Source organism: Onychostruthus taczanowskii, unplaced genomic scaffold, assembly GCF_017590055.1.
Source record: "Onychostruthus taczanowskii isolate IOZ18803 unplaced genomic scaffold, ASM1759005v1 scaffold75, whole genome shotgun sequence".
Taxonomy (NCBI): Eukaryota; Metazoa; Chordata; class Aves; order Passeriformes; family Passeridae; genus Onychostruthus; species Onychostruthus taczanowskii.
Genome location: NW_024505339.1, coordinates 2,910,442 through 2,931,371, shown reverse-complemented (window position 1 = coordinate 2,931,371; position 20,930 = coordinate 2,910,442). Strand labels below are relative to the sequence as shown.

At 50.5% G+C, this 20,930-nt stretch overlaps 3 protein-coding genes and 1 non-coding gene across 10 annotated transcripts in view; 1 reads left to right on the top strand and 3 right to left on the bottom strand.

The window, feature by feature from the left end:
- AP2B1 (adaptor related protein complex 2 subunit beta 1) overlaps positions 1–1,474 on the bottom strand; it is a 77,032-nt gene extending 75,558 nt beyond the window's left edge. For 3 of the 5 annotated variants that reach the window (XM_041422944.1, XM_041422948.1, XM_041422947.1), the window contains exon 1: positions 1,344–1,474. The gene's annotated coding sequence lies outside the window, so the exon portion shown is untranslated. The other 2 variants (XM_041422946.1, XM_041422945.1) reach the window with 2 other exon arrangements.
- Positions 1,475–1,521: 47 nt separating this feature from the next.
- PEX12 (peroxisomal biogenesis factor 12) lies at positions 1,522–5,037 on the top strand. The gene is made up of 3 exons (XM_041423155.1): positions 1,522–1,690; positions 2,059–2,603; positions 3,260–5,037. Exons 1-3 carry the CDS (start codon positions 1,565–1,567, stop codon positions 3,657–3,659), a joined length of 1,071 nt encoding a protein of 356 aa, XP_041279089.1. The 5' UTR covers positions 1,522–1,564; the 3' UTR covers positions 3,660–5,037.
- Positions 5,038–6,772: 1,735 nt separating this feature from the next.
- On the bottom strand, positions 6,773–6,870 carry LOC121345906. The gene has a single exon (XR_005954026.1). It is a non-coding gene; the product is annotated as a Z30 small nucleolar RNA (small nucleolar RNA).
- Positions 6,871–8,734: 1,864 nt separating this feature from the next.
- On the bottom strand, positions 8,735–19,152 carry UNC45B (unc-45 myosin chaperone B). Of its 3 annotated transcripts, none has more exons than XM_041423050.1 (21): positions 18,929–19,152; positions 18,706–18,786; positions 18,412–18,581; positions 18,103–18,139; positions 17,662–17,837; positions 17,031–17,120; positions 16,418–16,585; positions 16,025–16,193; positions 15,569–15,739; positions 14,543–14,714; positions 13,995–14,295; positions 13,731–13,825; positions 12,946–13,087; positions 12,410–12,550; positions 12,095–12,222; positions 11,608–11,674; positions 11,179–11,292; positions 10,980–11,095; positions 10,535–10,652; positions 10,279–10,434; positions 8,735–9,526 (listed from the first exon to the last, which is right to left on the bottom strand). In XM_041423050.1, exons 3-21 carry the CDS (start codon positions 18,571–18,573, stop codon positions 9,260–9,262), a joined length of 2,790 nt encoding a protein of 929 aa, XP_041278984.1. In that variant the 5' UTR covers positions 18,574–18,581; positions 18,706–18,786; positions 18,929–19,152; the 3' UTR covers positions 8,735–9,259. The 3 variants fall into 3 exon arrangements, with proteins under 3 accessions (XP_041278984.1, XP_041278985.1, XP_041278982.1); XM_041423051.1 differs by lacking the exon at positions 18,929–19,152 and adding an exon at positions 18,899–18,917; XM_041423048.1 differs by lacking the exon at positions 18,929–19,152 and having other exon boundaries at positions 18,706–18,922.
- Between the last annotated feature and the right edge of the window lie 1,778 nt (positions 19,153–20,930).

The following is a 20,930-nucleotide window of genomic DNA, read 5'->3' as shown; positions in this document are numbered from 1 at the left end:
TGACATTTCAGTGCAGACTGAACCAAAGCAGGATAAGCCTCCTCAGCCCAAACCCACACAGAAAACCCGACCAACACCTGCCTGACCCCACACATGACTGCAGTCAGCCTGACCTGCCCCCCAGCACTGATCCCACACAGGAGGGTGGCAGGTTTAAGGGCCTTGGGATTAAGGCAAGCTCCTGGGCATTGAAACCATCAATCCCTAAATCTCTCAAGTGATCCCTGGTTTAACTCCAGTGGAAGTGGTGCCACCCATTTTTCCTGGAAAGCCTCTCAAGGAGCTGTGTGACAGCCCAAGCGTGGCCCAGGGTCACTGGAGTGCCAGGAAGATAAACAGAACAATGGAACATGGATGGCAGAGGGAGAGCTGTGCCTGCAGCCCTGAACTTGTGCTGGCACAAGGATTTTGTTCCCATCCTGGGGACCAAACAGCCCCTTGGTGGTCCCCATTCCCAGGAAGCCCCATCCCAGCTTTGCTGGCAGCCCCTCCCACAGCTCCAGCAGCACTCCCAGCACCCACCCACACTCCAGCCTGGCATCCCAGTACCCCCTCGAGCCCCCAGATCAGCACCATTCCCCAGCTCTCTCCCAGTTCCCCCCAGTCACAGGAGCATTCCCCACAAATCCCAGTTCCCCTCCCCAGCACTCCCAGTCCCTCTCAGCACCCAGCCCTTATCCCTGCCTGCTCCCACCAGTATCCCAGTATCTTGCCGTGCTCATTCCCATCCCACCAAGGCCCATCCCAGTCCAATCCTCCCCCCAGACCAGTGTTTCCTTCCAGGACCCACTGGCCCCACTCCTCACTCCCACCCCTCCGTCTCCTCTGCAAACACCTGCCCAGTCCTCCCAGTGCCCCCATCCTCTTCCAGTTCATCACCAGAGCCACTCCCAGAGCCTCACCAGCGACTCTCCCCACCCCATTCCAGTTCCCCCTCCCAGTACCCCCGGTGCCCCCTCCCACCCTATCCCAGGTGTCCCTCCCAGTGCCCCCCACCTCTCCCAGTATCCCTTCCCACCCTGTACCTCTGCAGTCATGTGCTCCATCTACTGGTCTCCCCCCCGCTATCCCCTCCCAGCGCCCTCCCATCATCCCCCAGCCCTTCCCTGAGCAGCTTCTCTCCCCGCCTTATCCCAGTTCCCCCCAGTACCTCACACCTCCTCCCAACACCCCACCCCTGCCCTCACCTCACCAATATGCCCTCCCAGCGCCCCCTCAGCCCCTCCTGACTCCCCAGCAGTGCCCCTACCCGCCCTGTCGCAGTGTCCCGCCGGTGCCCCTCAGCCCTCCCGGACCCGCTCCCCGCGCCCTCAGCCCCGGCCCCACTCACGGACCGGACTCACCGCTGCGGGGGCGGCGGCGGAACCGGAAGCGGAGGGGCCGGGCGGACTCGCGAGCAGCGAGATCAAACCCTCCCCCGCCCAGAGCGGCCGCGCCCCGCCACCATAGAGCGGCGGCAGCGGGCGGAGCGCCGGCGGCCCGCGCTTCCGGAGGGCGTGGCGGAGGGGCGTTCGGCTGGGCGGGGCCGAGGCGCCCCCCGGCGGCGGGGCGGTGTGGCGGTGTCATGGCGGAGGTGGGCGCTCACCTCACGGCCGCCCCGGCCGGCGAGGAGCGGCCGTCCGTGTTCGAGGCGGTGGCCCAGGACAGCCTGATGGCCGCCGTGAAACCCGCCCTGCAGCACCTGGTCAAGGTGAGGGCCAGGCGGGCCGCGGGTGAAGGGAGAGGAGGGGAGCCGGCGTGTAACTCCGGCCGCACTCGCCGGCAGCGGGACAGTTGTGAGCCGCCTGGCTTGTGTGGAGAATTAGAGGCGTCGTTTATAGCTGCTGTGATTTATAATTTAGAACTTTATCCGCTTTCAGGCCCTTCCCTGTGAGGGTGGGGAGGCCCTGGCACAGGCTGTGGCTGCCCCATCCGTAAGAGTGATCAAATCCAGGCTGGACGGGGCTTGGAGCAGCCTGGGATAGTGCAAGGTGGAATGATCTTTACAACATGATCTTTAATGCTCCTTCCAACCCAAACCGCTCGGATTCCTCCTGTTTTGTGTCCTTTTTGCAACAGGTGCTTGCTGAGTCCAATCCTGCCCGGTATGGTTTCCTCTGGCAGTGGTTTGATGAGATTTACGTCCTTCTGGATTTGCTGCTCCAGCAGCACTACCTGGCCAGGTGCAGCGCCTCCTTCTCTGAGAACTTCTACAGCATGAAAAGGATCCCCATGGGAGATGGCAGACAGCAACCTCTGGCCACAGCTGGCCTGCCAAAGAGGCAGCACTGGAAATCTCTGCTCCTGCTGGTTCTTGTTCCTTACCTGAAAGGAAAGCTGGAGAAACTGGTGTCCAGCCTGAGGGAAGAGGATGAGTACTCCATCCACCCTCCTTCATCATCCTGGAAGCGCTTCTACAGAGCCTTTCTAGCTGCCTACCCCTATGTAAACATGACCTGGGAGGGCTGGTTTCTTATCCAGCAGATGTGCTACATCCTGGGCAAGGCTGAGCATCATTCCCCCTTGCTGAAGCTGGCTGGTGTCCGCCTGGTTAGGCTGACTGCAGAGGACATCCAGGCCCTGGAGAAGAAATGGGCTGAAAGCACCTCAAGTCAAACACACAGGTATGGCAGAGCCTGGCTCAGGTGTTGCCCACCAGGCTGTGTAAATTTAGAGGTGATGCTGCAAGTAAAAGTGCCCTGTTCTCTAAAAATTCAAGATGAAAGTTCACACTGACAAAATGTGCTCCAAAAGGGTGTATGTGTTGTAAGTGAAAATAACAAACCAGTAGCAGGGATTAGCTTGAAACGATTTTGTGGTAATAAAATTTCAGAGTTTAGGGCTGTTTTTGGGCATGCAAACCTTCATTCTCTTCAGTCTTCCCCTGCACTTTTCCAGCAAAGGAGAGGCAGCAGCTGCAGCAATGTTGCTGAAAGGATTGAAACTTATTTATTTGATTTTCCTAAGCAGCAGCTAGTCATGGGCACACTGAATACCCTGTGAAATGGTGATCCAGGAGTGAAACACTCTGTGGTCCAGGATCCTTTAATCCAAAATCTTCTGATTTAGACTTCTGAAAAAAAACCCAGGATTTGGCTCTTCCTTAAAATAAAAAAAGAATCTGAAACATCCTAGTAAGTGCAAACATAGGACACACTGACCAACTAACTTAGCATTAAGGAGCTGTGTGAAGCAGCCACTCCCCAGGTGCTGTTTCCCATGGTTTCCAGGTGGATAAACGTGCAGCAGTAACCATCTCTCCTGCTTCCCTCTGCTGCAGCTTTACCTCTGGAGTGCAGTCGGCCCTGAGGAGAGCTCTGGGTGCCATCGCCTTCTCGCTGTCCACCGGCCTGTCCGTCAGCGTGTTCTTCCTCCAGTTCCTGGACTGGTGGTACTCCTCAGAAAACCAGGAGACCATCAAGTCCCTGACAGCCCTCCCCACGCCCCCACCCCCTGTGCACCTGGAGCACGAGCCCGGCTCAGCTCTCCTGCCCAGCCTGAAGACCGTGTGCCCTCTGTGCCGCAAGGTCCGCGTCAACGCCACGGCGCTGGCCACCTCCGGCTTCGTGTTCTGCTACCGCTGCGCCCACGCCTATGTGAAGGCTCACCAGCGCTGCCCAGTCACGGGCTACGCCACAGAGCTGCAGCACCTGGTCAAACTCTACTCCCCTGAGAGCTGAAAGGGCTGCCAGGAGCCTCCAGCAGCTCTTTGTGCATCCCGTGGAAGGCTTCAGGCTGCCGCAGCTCCTCGGTGGGCTCTGCAGCGCCCTTGAACTCGGTGGTTCGTCAGCTTTGCTGCCTTTGCACGTTCTGGCAATGCTCTGCCCTTTGCTGAGAAGCTGTTCAAACATCCTGGCAGTTGCAGAGGTATCACAGCTCCAGCCTGTCAGCCAGCACAGAAATGCCTTAAAAGACCAGCTGAAAGAGAGGAAACATGGATTTGGGTAAGAGGAATGCAGATGTGAGGATCAAAGAGCAGCACTGGTGCTGTTTGAGGGCATGAGCCAGCAAATTAAAGAGGTAGGGAAATTTTCTAGGCAGGTTTTTCTTCCCTGGGCAGCTTCCCATTCCCTTGTGCTGCCCAGGGTGAGCTCTGGCTTTGTCAGAGAGGCTTAAACCTCTGCTCTTCACCTTGGAATTGAGAACATCACCCTCCTAATTCTTATCAACGGTTCTAAATGAAGACTTTTGACTCTTTAAAGGAACAAGATAGACAAGAGGAGTGTGATGTTTTCTGCACAAGAGAGAAAATGACAAACCAGATTAAAAGAAACTCCCAACTGATGAGAGTGGTTTATTGTCAAATAAGTCTTTGCATTCATTATTATCTGCTTTTATAAAGCAAAATTCTTTCTTGATTGAGAACCTAATTTAATTCTTTTCTGGTTATTGGAAAAACAGTTTGCTCCTCTGGGGGCTCTATTTACATAAGGGAGACAAGACTAAAGCTGCTTTCATCTTTCCATGTGATGGTAGTGGATGTAAGATTAGCATTTTGTAGGCTGAGGATCTTTCATGTCTGAGCATTACAATGCAATTATTCCAATCCCAGCCATGTAGCACATTCATATCAGAACAAAACATCCTTCCACTGAACAGAGGAGGAAAGAAAAGCTGTGTGACATGGCTGGCTCTTGCTTGACACCTGATTTTTCAGGATGGAAGGTTGTTTTCCTGACTCTAGGGAGCAGCAGTGCTCCAGATATCACAGTGACAGTGCTTAGAGAATACCAGAGCAAAGTTTCTGCACAAAGTCCAGACCCCACTCTGGTCTTTCCAGATTCTTCTAACATTTAATCCACTGAACCAGGCATCTCATTTTCCCTCCACTTTAGCTCTGCTTCAGAAGATAAAAATCTCCAATATCCTCCTTCACTTGTAAGCAAGAGAGTAAGGTTATTGAATAATGTGGGAAAATGCAGTAATTTGCATCTTCCCCAAACACCTAATAAATGAGATTTGTTCCTGATGCTTTATTATCTCTGTACACCTCCCTGACCCTTCTATCTGTGCCACTATGGAATCATAATAAAAAACTGTCTCATTTCCTTCTCCAGTTGCAATGGGGTCCATGAAGATACTTCTTTTCCTTTAGAGAGCAGTAAGAACACACACATCTTACTGGGAGACAAATCACACCAAGGTGTGAGGTTTTCTGAGGTTCCCAATCACTTTTTACTTTTTGTTAATGTCCTGGTGACTCCAGTGCAACAGCTGACTGAAATAAGCATTTGACTGATGATTGCTTTTCAGGATAGGTTTATTTTCCTTTAATCCTTCCTATACTTTCCAAATTACTTATCTGCTGCTCAGGGAGAAGCTGGGCAGGCGTGGAACACTGACCCCCAGCACTGCAGAGCTCTTGGGGAGGTTCATCCTCCCTCTGATGCAGGATTCACTAACACACAACAGTTACCACACTGCTCCAGGGCCTCTCCAGCTCCTTCTCCCAGGGTTAATGCCTGTTCCTCTCCCCAGAATGCCCAGCAGATGCCCACCTGCCAGGCCCTGGCTGCTTTCCACTCCTGCACAACCCCCCTGTCCCTGCCAAACTCGGGTTTGGCCAACTCCAGCACCTGCACAGAACCACCCACACTGAAGCCTCCCAGTTCTGAGCAGCTGTAATTACTCTTTTACAAATTATAAATTATAAATTATCCTGTAAAGCTTAGCTGAGTGACAAGCATCAAACCCACCTTGGTGACAGGCTCAGCAGTTACCTGGCAGATTTTGTCTGTTCCTGGAGATGGCTGCAGGATGTCAACTTGGATTTGACTCCTTTGAAACCTCCTGTCCTTAGCAACCCATTAATACTCATTTGTCATGTTTCTTGCTCTAAAACTAAGCTACAAAACCAGTTTGGATCACAGAAAAATTCCAATTTATCTGCTTTTTAACTGTATTCTTAAAACCACAATGGGCTAAAGATTGACAAGAGCAGTTTTTCCAGGGAGCACCAACTTTATTAAACCAACCTTTGGACTTAGATACTAATTTGTGATTTCTACTACAGAATCATGTACCACATAATCCCTCAGGATGCTTTGGTGTTGCTCAATACAATTTCATCAACATTAACAGCAGCTTTGGAGTTGTTCAGTATCCACTGCAAGGACTTGACTTTGCAAGTCTTTTAAAAATTCTTTAGTGAAGCTAAGGCACATACACAGCTCATCTCGGCAGTGTTGAAAAATCAGAGCATGAAGCAACCAAGTTTTTGCTATTTCCTCAACAGAAACAAAGTGACTTCTCCTGTTAAGGGAAAACCACTGAAATATTCTCCTAGGTATATTCCTCACAGATGCTTCCTTCTCCACAGGGATAGAGAAATCAATACAAAGATGTCATCAGAATCTGGAAAAGAACAAAAAAAAAAAAAAAAAAGTGAATTAGAGAATAGCCCCATCTTTTTTCCTGGGCCCTTCTTTCAACCCCAAAGTGGTTGCACTTCATACTCCTGGCTCCCTGCTGGCAAGCACTAAATGAGAATGCAGCTGAATTAACTGCTAATGAGCTTCTACAGGACAGACAACTCAGAGTCTGCATTGCACTTACAGAGGAGACAGTGGCAGAGTATCTGGAGTTTGTGATCCATGGCACACACAGGAGATAAACCCACATCCCCCCTCACTGCAGGCTCACACAATGCTGCAGCAACGAGTATTTGGGTTCCTTTTCAAATCAAAACTTTTTCTGACGTTAAATTGCTAAAAATTCTCAGTATTTTTTTTTAGGGTGCATCAAAGTTTCAAGAACAGCAAAGCTGTTCCCTGCAGACGAGCTTAGCCTGAAGTAGCTCAGAGAGAAGATTAAGTGATCATGCCCTGGTCAGAGCCGAGACACGGAGTCTCGGCAATACCAGTTCAGACTATACTTCGCTCATCATTGCTTCTGGGCAAATCTGTTTGCCTTCAATAAGGAGCTCGCTCCCAAGCCGGGGCCTGGGAGGTTTCCTCCTCCCGAGGAGGATGAAGCACGTGGAGCAGGGAGCACAGGGACGGAGGAGACACCCCTCCTACAGCCGAGCAGAAGCTGGGTCACAGACTGGCACTCCAAGGTCAGCAGAGCAGTACCAGACAAACCCAAGAGGGAAAAAACGTGTCATACCTATAAACGCTGCTGCAGTCAGCGTCTCTCCAAGGCTCCAGAGGCCTGTTTGCACCCCTCCCTTCCCTCATGCCACACGTTTACACTCTCTCCCCATCTCCTTCCCTGTATTCTCCTCACCAGGTCCCTGCAGCTCTTCAGTCCCAGTTCCTCCGCCGTGCCCGCCCTACCCCATCCAACATCCCCGGAGCTCCCAGATATCCTCCCCGCACCTCAGTAAACCCTACACCTCGGCCGGCTGCACGCTCCTCAACCAGCCCCCAGAGCCGCTTCCGCGTCCCCTCACCCTCCCTGTCCCCATCCCCGCACACTCCGAGCCCTCAGCTGCCCCACCGCGGTCCTGGATCCCCCGGTACCCCGGATCCCCCGGTGTCCCGTGTCCCCGGTCCCGCACCCCTCACGCCGCTCCGCTCCCGCAGGCCCGGCAGCACCGGGACAGAGCCGCCCTCTTCGCCCCACCCCTCCGCTGATAATAACCAATCACAGCGCGCGATTCTACCGCTGGCAGCCAATAGGAAGGCGCGTTAGAGGAGCTGGGGGCGGTGCGAGCGTTTCCCGCCCTGAGGAAGCCTGAGGGAGCGGGTGGTCCCTGGTAGCGTAAAACTCGTGTTCCGCCCATGTTTAGCTAAAATAAATGCCAATAAATGGCTTTTACAGAAGGTATTTCCCCACTCAACTTCAGCAACAGTCAGTTAGTAGAACGCGGTTGCTCCAAAGAGGAACTTTGGGAGAAGGGAAACTTTGCCCTTCAATACCAATGGCATTTTGTCTTGGTGTCAGAGATCCTGGTTAGGTAAACGTGCACAGAGGTAAAGTACTTTTGAAAGCCAGGTTCAAAAGCCCTAAAAATGGGTATACAAAATTGAAGGATGGTAGAAAACAAACCATATTTCCCACCACAGACTGTGGTTCCCTCGATTTGGAACAATGGCCTGATATCCCCCAGCTGTGATTTATTATAAAGCACCAGCGATTTAACTGAAAGTTATTACGTTCATTCAATACAGCTGGAATCACCTTCCAAATAAATTTGCCTTCAGGTTATCAAACCTATTAGCTTAAAATTTTCACTCTTTTCCAAATTCAGGACACTAGAGACACTTTCTTTTTTTTTCCCTTAGCATGCAAGAGAAAACTATCCTCATGGTTCTTTTTTTTTTTTTTTTCCAAAATTTCAGCCTTTCATCATGCTATGCCTATTGTGAACATCACCAATATTTAGTATTATCAGAAATATTTTAATGTGTTTGAATTAATATTTAAATTATTGAGTAAGATTATATTTATTACATGTTTAGGGACTTTCCCCCAGGAACTAAACCAACAGTCTGTGATTTTTGTGTTGTCCATAGCCTGCATTAAGAACCTATGCTTGAATGAAAATATTTATGTAATGAAGTTTAATGTGATGATGACTGGTGGATTGCTTCTCATTCTGTTTGGTTTTTTTTAATAAATGGGATATTTTCAACATTCCCTGTGCCTTGGTGTGACACCTTTGTGACTCTGCTACATTTGGGAGCACGGGATGGTTTTCAAGGAGTGAGAATTCAACCTGTGTTACTAATTATTCCACTTTTCCAGGTGTGATGCAAGACTTGCCTTAAATTCTCCTTTTGCTTAATAAAATCAGAACAGGAATTCCACATGGAACAAAGTAGTGAATTTATTAAGAGTTCACCCACCATCCTCACACTTGGGCACACAGCTTCCAATAAATGAACAAAAAGGCACACAACTAAAATCCTATTTTCTGACTACAGAATAGAAGGCACTTAACTCTCCCTGTTCCACCATTGCAGGGAATTCCAGAAGTACCAGGAGCTGGAAGTGGATGCAGAACCAATTTTATCTTTGTTGAGTTTCCTTCCAACAGCCTCCTGACACGTCTCCAACACAACCGAGTCTTTTAGAGCTGAAGCTTTCATCATTATCAGCTGAATGGGGGCAGAGAAAGGATTTACACCATCTGGGAATTACTCAGATGGACACGTCCCAAATTTCCCAGGCAAATTCCCTACTTTTCCTCATACAGCTTATGATCCTCCAAAGCTGTCCCCAAACTGTTCAGTGCCTTGACAATGGCACTAGCTTCTCCTCATGGCTCTCACTTTTCCATATTTCTCCATTTTTTCCCCCCACGCTCAGCCTTTTTTTGGTGCTTTTCATTCCCTCACGCCTGAGAGAGAGGTTTGATCAGCTTGTAATCCATGCACTTGGTGAGGCAATCACGTGCCACACTAATGATGTGCTGTTTCTTGGGGTGATCCTCCTGCTTCCCGACGTACGTCAGGATCTCCAGGAGCTCTGACTCCACCAGCTTCTTCGCCAGCTCTTTGTCAGAGCTGATTAAATTGAAAGCAATGACCAGTCCTCGGTGCTGGACCTCCATGTTGTCATGCAAGCAGAGCCTCTGCAGGATTTCCAGCCACTGGGTGGTCTGCAAGGGGAAGAGAGATCATTAGTACTGATCTGAAGATGTCAACCAAGAGCATGACTTTGGCTTCCTTCAGCAGAAGGAAGAGCAGTACTCATGTCACTTATCGTTATTTAATTTTTTAACTAAGGAAACCTGACTCCAAACATTTTAACCCAATTTTTCTTACACCTAAGTCAGAATCTTCCACAGCACTGGGACAACATGGAACATTTTTCATATTCAGGCTGAATATAATGAAGAATCTGACTCTGGTCAGATTCTTCTCACAGAGAATCTCTGTGAGAAGAATCTGACCAGAGTCTTGACACAGCTGAGATGACCAGGACACTCCCCCACCCCAACCTTCTTGAGCTTCTCTGTTGGCTTGATTAATCATGTTATCTTAATGAGCTCCAGAGTCCAATCACATGTGCAGCAAGATAGGGTTCAGGAGTTCTTAACAGCTCTTCAGACACTCAGCCATGCAGGCTCTGGGTTCTCAGAGCCTACAGATCTGTGCAGGGAAGGGACATCCTTTGGGATCTCTAAAGCTCAGTAGGTTATCAGTCAAGCTCTTCTCATTTCTGGTGTAACAAGGTTTGGATTTCAGGTTATTTATCAAAGGATGCACACCCAGGTCCCAGCTTCTCTAGATTCCTCAGTATTGAACTAGTAAACTGCATATTCTTTTGGAGAGACTCCTTCACATCTGAGCCAGGACCCTTGCAGGGTACATCCCACACACTGCCCACAGTCAAGAGTTATGGCCTCACCACTTGAGTCATCTTCAAGCAGAGCTTCTTTTGTGCTGCTGTAAGCATGGCCAGGGCTCCTGCTGCTGCCACCTGAACCTTCTCATCATCCTCACCACACAGCAACACCACCAGCTTCAGCCGGTCATTGCCATCAGCCACAAACCGCTCCTGAACCTAAAAAACCAGAGATACCCAGAGGCAGCACAGTTAGGGACAGCTCCTCACAAGACCAGGTGCATGCAGTGAGGTTGGACATGCCCAGGGGGGATTTTACCTCCTTGTTCACCACCAAGTTGCACATGCACTCAGTGGCTGCCTGTCGAAGTTGGTCGTGGTTCTCAAACATGTAGTTTTCGATATCTGGCAGGGCCTTCTCTTTGACTATCTTCAACCTGTGGTAAAGAGCAGTAAAAACCCCACACTATAGGTCAAGCAGTAATCAACTTATCAAATATTAACTGCAGGGAAGGCCTTGAAACAAATCAGTGTCTGGAGCTAAAGATGTGGTTCATTCCCTGTTTAATGCAGACGAAGTTCATGTCTTTGCTGTTTCTAGAGGAAAATATGCCACTCTCCTTTTCCTATCTCATCAGTCTTTTAGCTCTGAGACCTTTGTAGCTCTGCCAAAGGTAGCTCACACTGTCCAGTCTTCATAGTCCAACAAGTAACTCACATTCACTCCTGGGGAAGAAGGAAGGTTAAAAAGCAGTAAAGCTCACCTAAGTTTATCACTTCTTCCTGAAAAGTTTGTGAGACCTAACAGAGCCTCGTAGTTCTGGAGGCCATCTCTCTCTGTGTTCAGCAGGCTGACAAGGGGCCTCACCACCTCGTACACCTGGAAGAGAAGGCCTGTATTAGCAACTTTCATTTGCTAAAGGAAGGATCACTGTTTTTGTTTTTATTATTTTTTAAGCTTACCCTCTCCCCTGGGAATGCAATGTCTGGATTGGAGATAGCAGCAATTTTTGCCAGAGCATGAGAAGCTTTTATCTTGCCAACATCTGTGCCTTCCACAGCCAGAGGTATCAGGGCCTGGAGACACACAGGAAAAAGCATTCAGTGTTCTAAGAAGATTTACAGGACGGCCTTAACAGACTAAAGCAAGTTAAAAATATCCCATAGCCCTCTGTGATGTCTTGCTTTTTTTATTAAATAGGCACTGCCAGAGCTTGTAGCTCACACAGTCACTCCAAGAACATCACTTCTTTGGAGCCTTGCAGAGATGGGACTGCAGTGTCAGTATGGCCCCAGGGGGGACAACCTGTGCTCTTCTCTCACGGGAGAGCACCCCAGGCTCCCAGCAGACATTAACAGCACATCAGGAACTGTGAACATGAAAGTAATCACCTTCCCACCACCTTGAGCAACAATGGTCCCGCGGTCCTTGGGGTCTTCACACAAGGCAAGAAACACCCTGCAGGGGCACAGAACACTCAGTGAAACAGCCACAGGGCACAGCAGCAGCCAACAGCCCTCATGGAAGGGGGCTGAGGTTTTGCAGGAGTGCCAGAGCCACCAGGTAAATTCCAGGTGCTTAACCCCATGCATACAGCACTCTATGAGGAGGCAACAAACAGCATAGGAAGAGGTTTTCAGGTCTGTAAAATGAACTCTATTCCAGCCAGAACCAACGCAGAGAACTCAAAAATGCATTCCAGCAAGACAGCTTGAAGGTCAGGACATGAATTTTTATGACAACTCTGAACAAAACCTTTGGTTTTAAATCTTTGCTTCACACGCTCCCCCACAGGCAGAATGCCCCACCCCAGGTGTCCATCCCCATGGCACAGGGGCTGCCCAGCACTCCCAGCTCCCAGAACTGCAGTGAAGGCACCTGGCAATGAGCTCCTTGCTCTGGTCAGTCAAAATGGCACTGTCAGCCTTCACCATACAGGCCAAGGCAGAGACAACTCCAGCCTTCAGCAACCGCTTCACCCGCTTCACCACAAAATCCTTCTTGTCCTGAGGAGGAAATATTGGGAAAGGATTAGCCCTTAGCAGCTGCCATTTGGCCATCCAGACACCTAACAGCCAAACCTGGCTGGAGAGCAAACAACTTCAGTCTGGAGACAGGAGACCTGAAGTCTGTGACAATGGATACACCAAACAAAGTCTTTCTGAACAGCATCTCCAGCTGGACACAACCCACCTTTGGATGCTCCTCAGGCACGTGCTGCTTGGAGAATTTTGCCAGCTGCACCAGCTCTGGGACCAGCTCCTTGGTGTCATAGCTGTTGGTACAGTTCACCAGCGCAGAAGCCACAGAATACAAGATTGTTTTGTCACTTGCCTGCACAGGAAAATAAAGCTTGTGTGAGGGTGAGAGGGCACAGCAAGGAAACAGGTCCCTTAGGACTGCCATGATGATGTTTTCATTAGTGGAAAAGTTTTCATGGTCAAATAAGGTGCTGGACATCATCAGGTGCTGTCAACACCTCGGTGCCTTTGGTTTTCATGCAGTTGCTGACAGTGAAGGTAGGAGCAATCTCCCTCAGTCTAGGGAGAGGAACAGGATGGTGGCAGCCCTGAGATGTCTCTGGGGCACAGGCAAAACTGAGGTTCTGCTGAACCAGAGGTGAGAGGTTGGGGTCACAGCTCCTTCTGACTGGGGCACAGTGTAGGGCTGGAGAGTTGGGAGAACTTGATGCTACCAGAGGAATGAGGGAACGAGGAAAGGAGATGGACCTTGGCTAAATCAAACATAGCTTTCAGGGCTGGCTCATCTTCAACAAAGTCATCTTTCACGTCTGCATCGAGGGTGAGGTAGGAGAGCCCTTCCACCGCCCATTTCCTGGTGCGGGCATCAATGCTGGTGTTGCACAACCACCTGGAAGAGAGAAAAACACTCACATTTCTATCTCGGGAGCCAGAACTAACTTATCTGGAAAAAGACAGAGGAAAAACAGATATTGAGGCTGATTCAGGCCCAAATATTTCCTCAGGTGCTGCTGCAGCTCCTGACACTGGGGATGCTTCCCCTTGAGACATGACCTTCCCCTCCATGGCCCAACTTGTGGGATCTATATGCTGCTCAGCACTGCTTTGCCTTTTCCATCCCACAAAACATGAGATGCCTGCAGGAATGACCACCCATTCAGTCACTTCCTAACTTGATCCCACCTCCTTGGTTACTCCACTTGGCAAATTCACCTTCAGAGGGGATTTGTGCATATTCAAGATAAGCATTAATTAGGCAGTGCCACTCTGGCAAAGAGGGAGGCACCAGGCCTGGTGTCTCCCATGGGCAGTGAGGGAGGGAGAAGGCTCCTCTGGATATTGAGGCAGGAGGAGCACATGGCTGCTTCAGGCACAGAGGAGCTCCACGTCCCAGTGCAATGGCTCTGGGGGCACTGTCAGCTGGCAGGCAGCATAGGAAATGAAGGCAATGTGTGGGCAGGATCTCGTGGGAGAGGAACATATTGTGCTTTGCAAAGATTGGAATAACTGAAGGAAGAAGTGAAGTCACTCACTTTCGGCACTGCTTGGCTAACTTCTCAGTGGAGCCCTCAGCGAACTGCCGCAGGCCATAGTCCGTGCCTCCTGCTGAGCCCAGCTTGCAGAGACCCTGAGGAGGACAAAAAGGATGTACCAGAGAGAAAGGCTCACTAATCCTCTTGTGCTGCTGCCCCAAAACAGCCTAAGCCCATCTCTCATCCCCAGAACCTCCCTCCTTTCCCAAGTCTGGATTAAGCTGCCGAGTTTGGCAGGCAATAGAGGTGGGACTGCATCCTTACCACCAGAGCTCGGATTTTGATCTTCTCATTCTTGGTCTTCTTGTAGATCTCCTTCAGGAGTGTCACCCCGTTGGTGATGATGAAGGTGGCTCGGCTCAGCTTGGTGGAAGCGTGGATGAGAGCTTCCACAGCCACCAGCTGGTCAATCTCCCTCTCGGACCCACACAGGGCAACCATCATCTCCATCACTCCCTTCATGCCAAGCAGCTTGTTGCCCAAGTCAAAGGGCCCTTGCAGAACACCAGACACAATCTGGACAGCATGGAGTGTCTTATCCATGTCTTGTGGGTCGATTTTACTCCTGTATGGGATAGAGGGAGTAGGATATTGAACAGTAGTGGGAAGAGAATGTCCTCCCTCAGATGTGCTGCTGAATCACACTGGATATTTGGGTGTGCAAATTCCTGCAAAACTGTGATCCAGCAGGATCTCAAGCAAGACATAATCTCCCAGAGCCCCAGTTCTGAACCCAAGCTGACTTCAAGTGCCTGATCTCACCCTCAAGAAGCCCTGCTCCTGCCCTCTGGGCCAGCCCAGCCCTGACTCACTTGATGTATTCCTCGCAGATCAGCCGGTAGTTGTCCCGCTCCGGGTCGCAGCGCAGGTCATCGTAGAGCTTATTTAGGAGGACAGAGGCAGTCAGCTGGGTGTTCTCTGTCAGTGGCAGGCAGTCAGGCATCTCAGGAATCTGGCCCACCACTTTCAGTATCTTTTTTAAGCCTGGAAACGATAGCATGATATGGCTGTCAGAGGGGAGAGTGTCTGTGCAAAATTCAAGATACCATTTGTTACTTTATTGCTGTGGAAAGAAAGCTGGGATGGTTTTCAATTATTTTGGAGCCTAATCACATCAGTCTTAAGTAAAAAAGACATTCAGATATTTACTGGGGAGGAGCTTCTGCTGGTGAGATTACTTGGAGGTGATTCTGCAGGTTTGCAGCATCAGGCTTTTTTCCAGTTCTCAGAGTGAGATAAGAAGAACTGCATTAGGTCCCTGGCTGGATTTATTATTTTTGTCAGGAGACATTAAACCTACCTACCTCCAAGGCTGGAGACTCTGGCTGAGGAAAACCCAGCCACTTTCAAGTGATTCTGGATGACTTAACTCTCCTTTTGCTGAATTATTATTAAATAACTTCCATCAAAATGGTAACACACACATGCATTGGAATTACTATAAAAACACACAGCACACATTTTCCTCACCCTCGTTTAGTTTTACAATTGATCAATTTATGGGTCCACCAAGTTCAGCAGGTGCTCATCTCATCCTGTCTAAAGCAGACAATTTATCCAATCCAAATCCTCCTAACATTAGCAAATACATTGAAGAAACTAGCCAGAGATATTAGGCAGTCCCTTAGAAACTCAAAAATTCTTGTTCTCATACACAGTTTATTTCCTCTTAGTACTCTTCACTGCTGATAAGTCTAACTTTCCTCCAGGCTTGCATGCACCAAAAAAAAGCCAGAGAGGATTTATTTTATAGGAAGGACCAATTCTACAAGTACTCAGGCAAGAACACACAGCTCCACATCTCCCAAATCAGAACAGGACGGTGGGCAAGGACTCACCATTGTCAATGACAAAGATGCTCCTGCTGTTGTCATGGTCTTTCAGGTCCTTCCTTGGTATGTTCTTGTTGAGGAGGTTGAGGGCTCGGTCTCGCCCTTGCCCAGACACTTTCTTACTGACCAGCATATCCAGCAAACGCATCGTGATCATCCTCAAATCCTTCTTGGTGTCTACACAGAAGCAAAACAGTAGCAGCCAGTTACAAGAAGTTACCTCTGAAAGCATGTGAGCTCAGTCAAAACCATTCAAAGCCATTGTGTGGCTGGAACAGAAGTATTAAGCCATCCATGAGGAGAAGAGCTGTGTGCAGGTTGTCCTCCTGTACAGCTGAAGGGTAAAGTCCCCACTTCAGCACAGAACAAGGAATAAGGAGGAATCCCAGGAGCAGAGCCCTCCCTGCTGGGCCCGCTCCTCCTGCGGGCAGAGGGAATGAAGAGCAGGTGATGTGCTGTTACCTAGCACTAGAGCCTCCTCCTTGCCGTGGTGCTCCTCCTTCCCCTGGCCCAGCAGGCAGTCGGTGATGGTCTGCAGGAGGTTGCAGACAGCCAGGGAGATTTCTTCATTGTCCACCGACATCCACATGCAAATGCTGTCGATGCCCAGGTAATGGAGAATGGCAGTGGCCTGGCCCCAGGAAGGAGAGAGCAGGACAGTGTTAGCAAAGGCCTTTCCTCCCTGTGTCCTCTCAGCTCAGCTAGGACAAAGAAATTATTTTCCTCAGTGAATCCTGAAGTCAGAGTTTTAATCTTCTCCGACTGCCCACAAACAACACAAATTTCAATTTTCAATTTCCCTCTCCCCAGGTGCAAAAGGCAATAGCAGTGAAGGTCCAAGCACCTTGTCCTTACCCGAGCCTTATGTCCTGTGCACATTCCTGAAAGTGTCCTCACGGCTGCCAGGATCAGCTCAGGATTTTTGGTTTCTATCAGCTGCAGCAGCAAGTTGACCCCATTATTCTGGAAAATCCTCTCAGCACCTGCTTCCTCCCTTCCCAGGACTATGAGGTTGTTTGCAGCCTAGTGGGGAGGCAGAAGAACCAGGGGTCAGTGGCACAGCCCAGCCTCCAGAACATCCCCATGCAGCTCTGGGAGATCCTGGTGGGAACCATCTCCTGACAGATACAGCGGATCAGCTCAGACCCCACCAGACAGTTAATGCAGATGCATTTATGGATCAGCTCAGCTCTGCCCAAGAAGAGTGGGTCACTACTTGGAAAGAACATCTGGAGGGTGGCAGGACCTGAGCAGAAGTCCAGGCTGATCCCACCTTTGGTATTTTGGGAGGTTGGGCCACCTTCCCTCAGCACAGGGGTGATTTTCCCTCTCTCTGAGTGCAGTTCCCCTTCCAGTCCTTCCCTCATCCTCCATCCGGGGGAGGTGGGGAAGGGAACACAGGGCTCTGCTCCCTGGAGCAGCCTCTGACATCACACAGCCATTTTGCCAAGTCCAGGGCAGTTCTCACCTTTTCTCGCTTTTCTTTGTCACTGTTCTCATCCAGCAGGATCTCAAACATCTTCTGCACCCTCGAGTCTGTGGAGAACTGAATGCGCAGCTGTGCCAAGAGAGAGCACAGAGCATCAGGAGGAGAAAACTGAGGAGCAGCTTTCCTTTTTTGCTTCAAGAATACTCCCTCCCTTCAAACCACAGGCAGTTTAAGCTGAATAACAGGAGATAGAATTTCTCAGCAATCAGCATCCATTACCAATCTCATGGGCACAGGCAGAACCAGCTCTAAACCTTGATTTCTGAGACTTCACAGTAGGTAGTGGTGCAAGGATTTCTTCAAAGGCAACTGTAGCAATGTGGCAACTGCCAGACCCAGCCCAAAACTGGTCCAGACCCTTGCCAAGATCTTTCCAAGACACTCAGGACCAGGCCAGCCTCAGGAGGAAGCTGCCACACTTTTTAATTTAACCAATCAACCCAATCCTCAGATTTACACACATCAAGTATGAACTTCCAGTCAATGGAGCCTATTTATCCCCCTATATTGCCACGAGTTTCCAATATGACCAACAATCCATTGATGTAACCCACAGCAAGGATTTCCCACCCCTGGTCTGTGAATCCAGCACTGTTCCCCTGGCATTTACCTTCTCCTGGATGTTGGCCCCCAGTCTCCTCAGGGTCTCCTGGAAGTTTTTGTTGCGGGGTTCAAGGGTGGCACATTTCTGAGCATCTTTGAATGCTTGGTCTAACTTGCCCAGTTTTTCCAGGGCTTGGCTGCGCCGGTACAAGGCTTTGATATCCGAAGCATTGATGTCAATAGCTGGGAAAGGGATCCAAAACAGCAGGCATCAGAGCTTGCTGCTTGGAAGTGGCCTGTGCAAACTGTGATTTGCTTTGTTACTAGCATCAAGCAGTGCTTGATTAGCACTGATTGCACCAGCACAACAAATTGGAACATCACTTGAACTTCCAGGAATTCCCTTGTGGCCTCAGCACTTGGGTGTTAGTGGACATCAAGGAATAAGGCCACAGTGTCCCAAAAGCAGATGTGAGAGCAGGCTGAGCAAGTGTATCCACCTCCTTACCTCTAGATGCATCCGAGGCTGCCTTGGCGTATTCCTCCTGTTAAACCAGAAAGGAGAGATTTGTTAGCCATGGAATAGCAAGGCATGTCCCCATTAGTGATGGACATTGGGACCTCTCTGTTTCCATTTCCCAGGGGGATGCCCCAGCGAAGCTCCAGCACAAGCCCAGAACATTTCATTTCAGACCAGCTGGAAACACCCTATTCAATAAATGGACAAACCACCCAGGCAACAGCCAGTGAGTGCCCGTGGCTGCCCTCCTGCTCTTCTCCCCTTGAGCACTGCCCAGGTGAGGAGAGCTGTTCTCACCTTTTTGAGGAAACAGGCTGCCCTGTTCCTGTACAGCACCGCCTGCAGCGCCTTGTCCTTGTTGAGCTTTATGGCTTGAGTGTAGTTTTGAAGGGCTTTCTCATAGTCACTGGCCTGAAAATATTTATTGCCCTCCTCTTTCAGCTGAATGGGGTCCTCCATCTGGAGAGCTTGAAGGAAAAACATCAATTTGTGACCCATTTTCAACTGCCTGGGTCACCTGCCTACTCCCCCAAGCTGAGTTCCACCATGAGACTGACATATAATTAACACACATTAATAAAAGCAGCTTACCAGGCCAAAGAGTTTCGAAAATGAAGACCTAAATTGCTCCTCCAGGCTGTGACTTCTCAGCTTTTCCCACCAATGTAGATCCTTAGGAGTCAACCAACAAAAAAAAAAAGGAATTAAAGAAATCTGCCAGCACTACAGAGAGTCTGTGTGGCTCAGGAAAGAGCTCATTTCCCACTCCAAGTTTGGGCAGGACCTGGCAGCTCCTGCTGCCTGTCAGCGTCACCTGTCACCACAGCCTGTCCCCTCCTTGTCCCCTGGTGCTTTATACGCCTGGTGAGGGCTGGGACCCAGGGCCAGCTCGGGGGGCACCTGGCTGCAGGCAGGCAGCACCCCTCTGCAGCAAGAGGGAATCCTCTCCCACCTGCCAGGGCAAATCCCAGCTCCCTGCTGCCTGCAGAGCTGCAAAGGGTGTGGGGAGCAGGAAGGGGGAGGTTCATGCCAAAAAAGCCCACGGCTGGGATGGCTGACCCCTGTCACAGTGCTCAGACCCTTTTCCCTTTCTATTTAGGGAAGCATGAGACAGCTGAGCCTCGGGAACAAGTGGCCCCAGGCCAGCAGCTGCAGCAGTGCCCAGCACCTTCCAGAATTCCCTGGGATGGAAAGCTGACTGACACCTAGCACTGCCTCCTCCTTGCAGGGCCTTTGGGAGCCCATCCCACTGAAATCCCACCCCAGTCTGGTGCTGCCACCCACCCCACATGTGGTTATTCAGCAACACTCTGACATGGGCTAACACAGAGGTCTGGGCTGGAATGTACTGGAAGTGCTGTGATGAGTGGCTCAGTTTGAGTGGCACCAGGAGACAGAGCAGCACTGAGCTCCAAGAGAAGTGAGCCTTTCAACCCAGCAGTCACAATCACCAATTCTGCTTTTTGATTTATCTCCCCCGCTCCAAGACAACTGAGCCTTTCAACCCAGCAGTCACAATCAATTCTGCTTTTTGATTTATCTCCCCGCAACACAGGCCTTGCCTTCCCCAGTGTACCTACCAGCATCCCAGCTATAAAGCAAAGCAGGGACTGGCAGGATGGGGAAATGACTGAGGAGAGCATGGGCTGACCAAGACATTGCCAGGAGCAAAAATATCATTGCCTTTAATTGTGTGATCTATTTTGTGGCTTGTGGCTCTTATGCAGCAAGAATGAGCACAGAACTTCCCTGTCCAGGGCTTCTGTTTTATTCACCGACCAGCAGCAGCACTACCTTGTCCCTGGTATCTGGGCAGGAGGCAATTCCAAGTCAATTTGTAAATCCCAGCAAATCCCTTCACAGCAAATCAACACCACAGCTGCAGGCAGCTCCATCAAGAGCAGCTCCCACATCTATACCTGCTGGAGAATAGGTCCAAGGCAGCAGGACAACAGCTGTGGAAAGTGCAAGATGCTGTCCCTGCCTTGGACAGACTCAGTGCAGCGGCTTTTCCAGCATTCATTTGGATTAACACACCAGAAATTCCTTCAACATTCCTTCCAGTTCCTAAATCCTAGGTACTCAGCAGGGCTCATCTGGCTGAAATATCAGCACTCGGGCTATAGCACTGCCTTTCTCACGTCAGCCTGAGCTGAGTACAGCTCCATTGTCACAGCGGCAGCACTGCAGGTAACTGAGTTTCAAAACCCAAAGGTGCTGCTGCTGAGAGCTGAGAGCGCAGGGCAGGGCAGGCTCAGCAGCGAGTGCCGAGAGCCCTCTTCAGGCCTCGGCTGGAAAGAAAAACATAATAATAACAAATACCCGCAAAAATAGCTTTCCCAGGAGAAGCCTCCAAGGCAGCTAAGAAGGGACACATAGTTCCCAACACCTGTAGGGCAGCAAAGGCGCCCAGCCCTTCGTGCGCTTTCACTTCCCAGCGGGCAGCCCTGGCTGATGAGCCCGGACAAAGCCAGCCCGGGGAATGTCACAGATCCGGCATGGTTTGGGTGGGAAGGGACCTTAGCGCTGTGCTCATCCCGGCGAGCGGCCGGGGATGGGGAACACCAGCGGGATGGGACAGCCGGACCGGGGATGGGGAACCCCAGCGGGATGGGACATGCGGGACGGGGATGGGAAACCCCAGCGGGATGGGACAGCCGGACCGGGGATGGGGAACCCCAGGGGGATGGGAAAACCGAAATGGGGGAAGGAAACCCCAGCGGGATGGGACAGGCGGGACGGGGATGGGGAACCCCCGCGGGATGGGAAAACCGAGATGTGGAAGGGGAATCCAAGCGGGATATGACAGTCGGGAC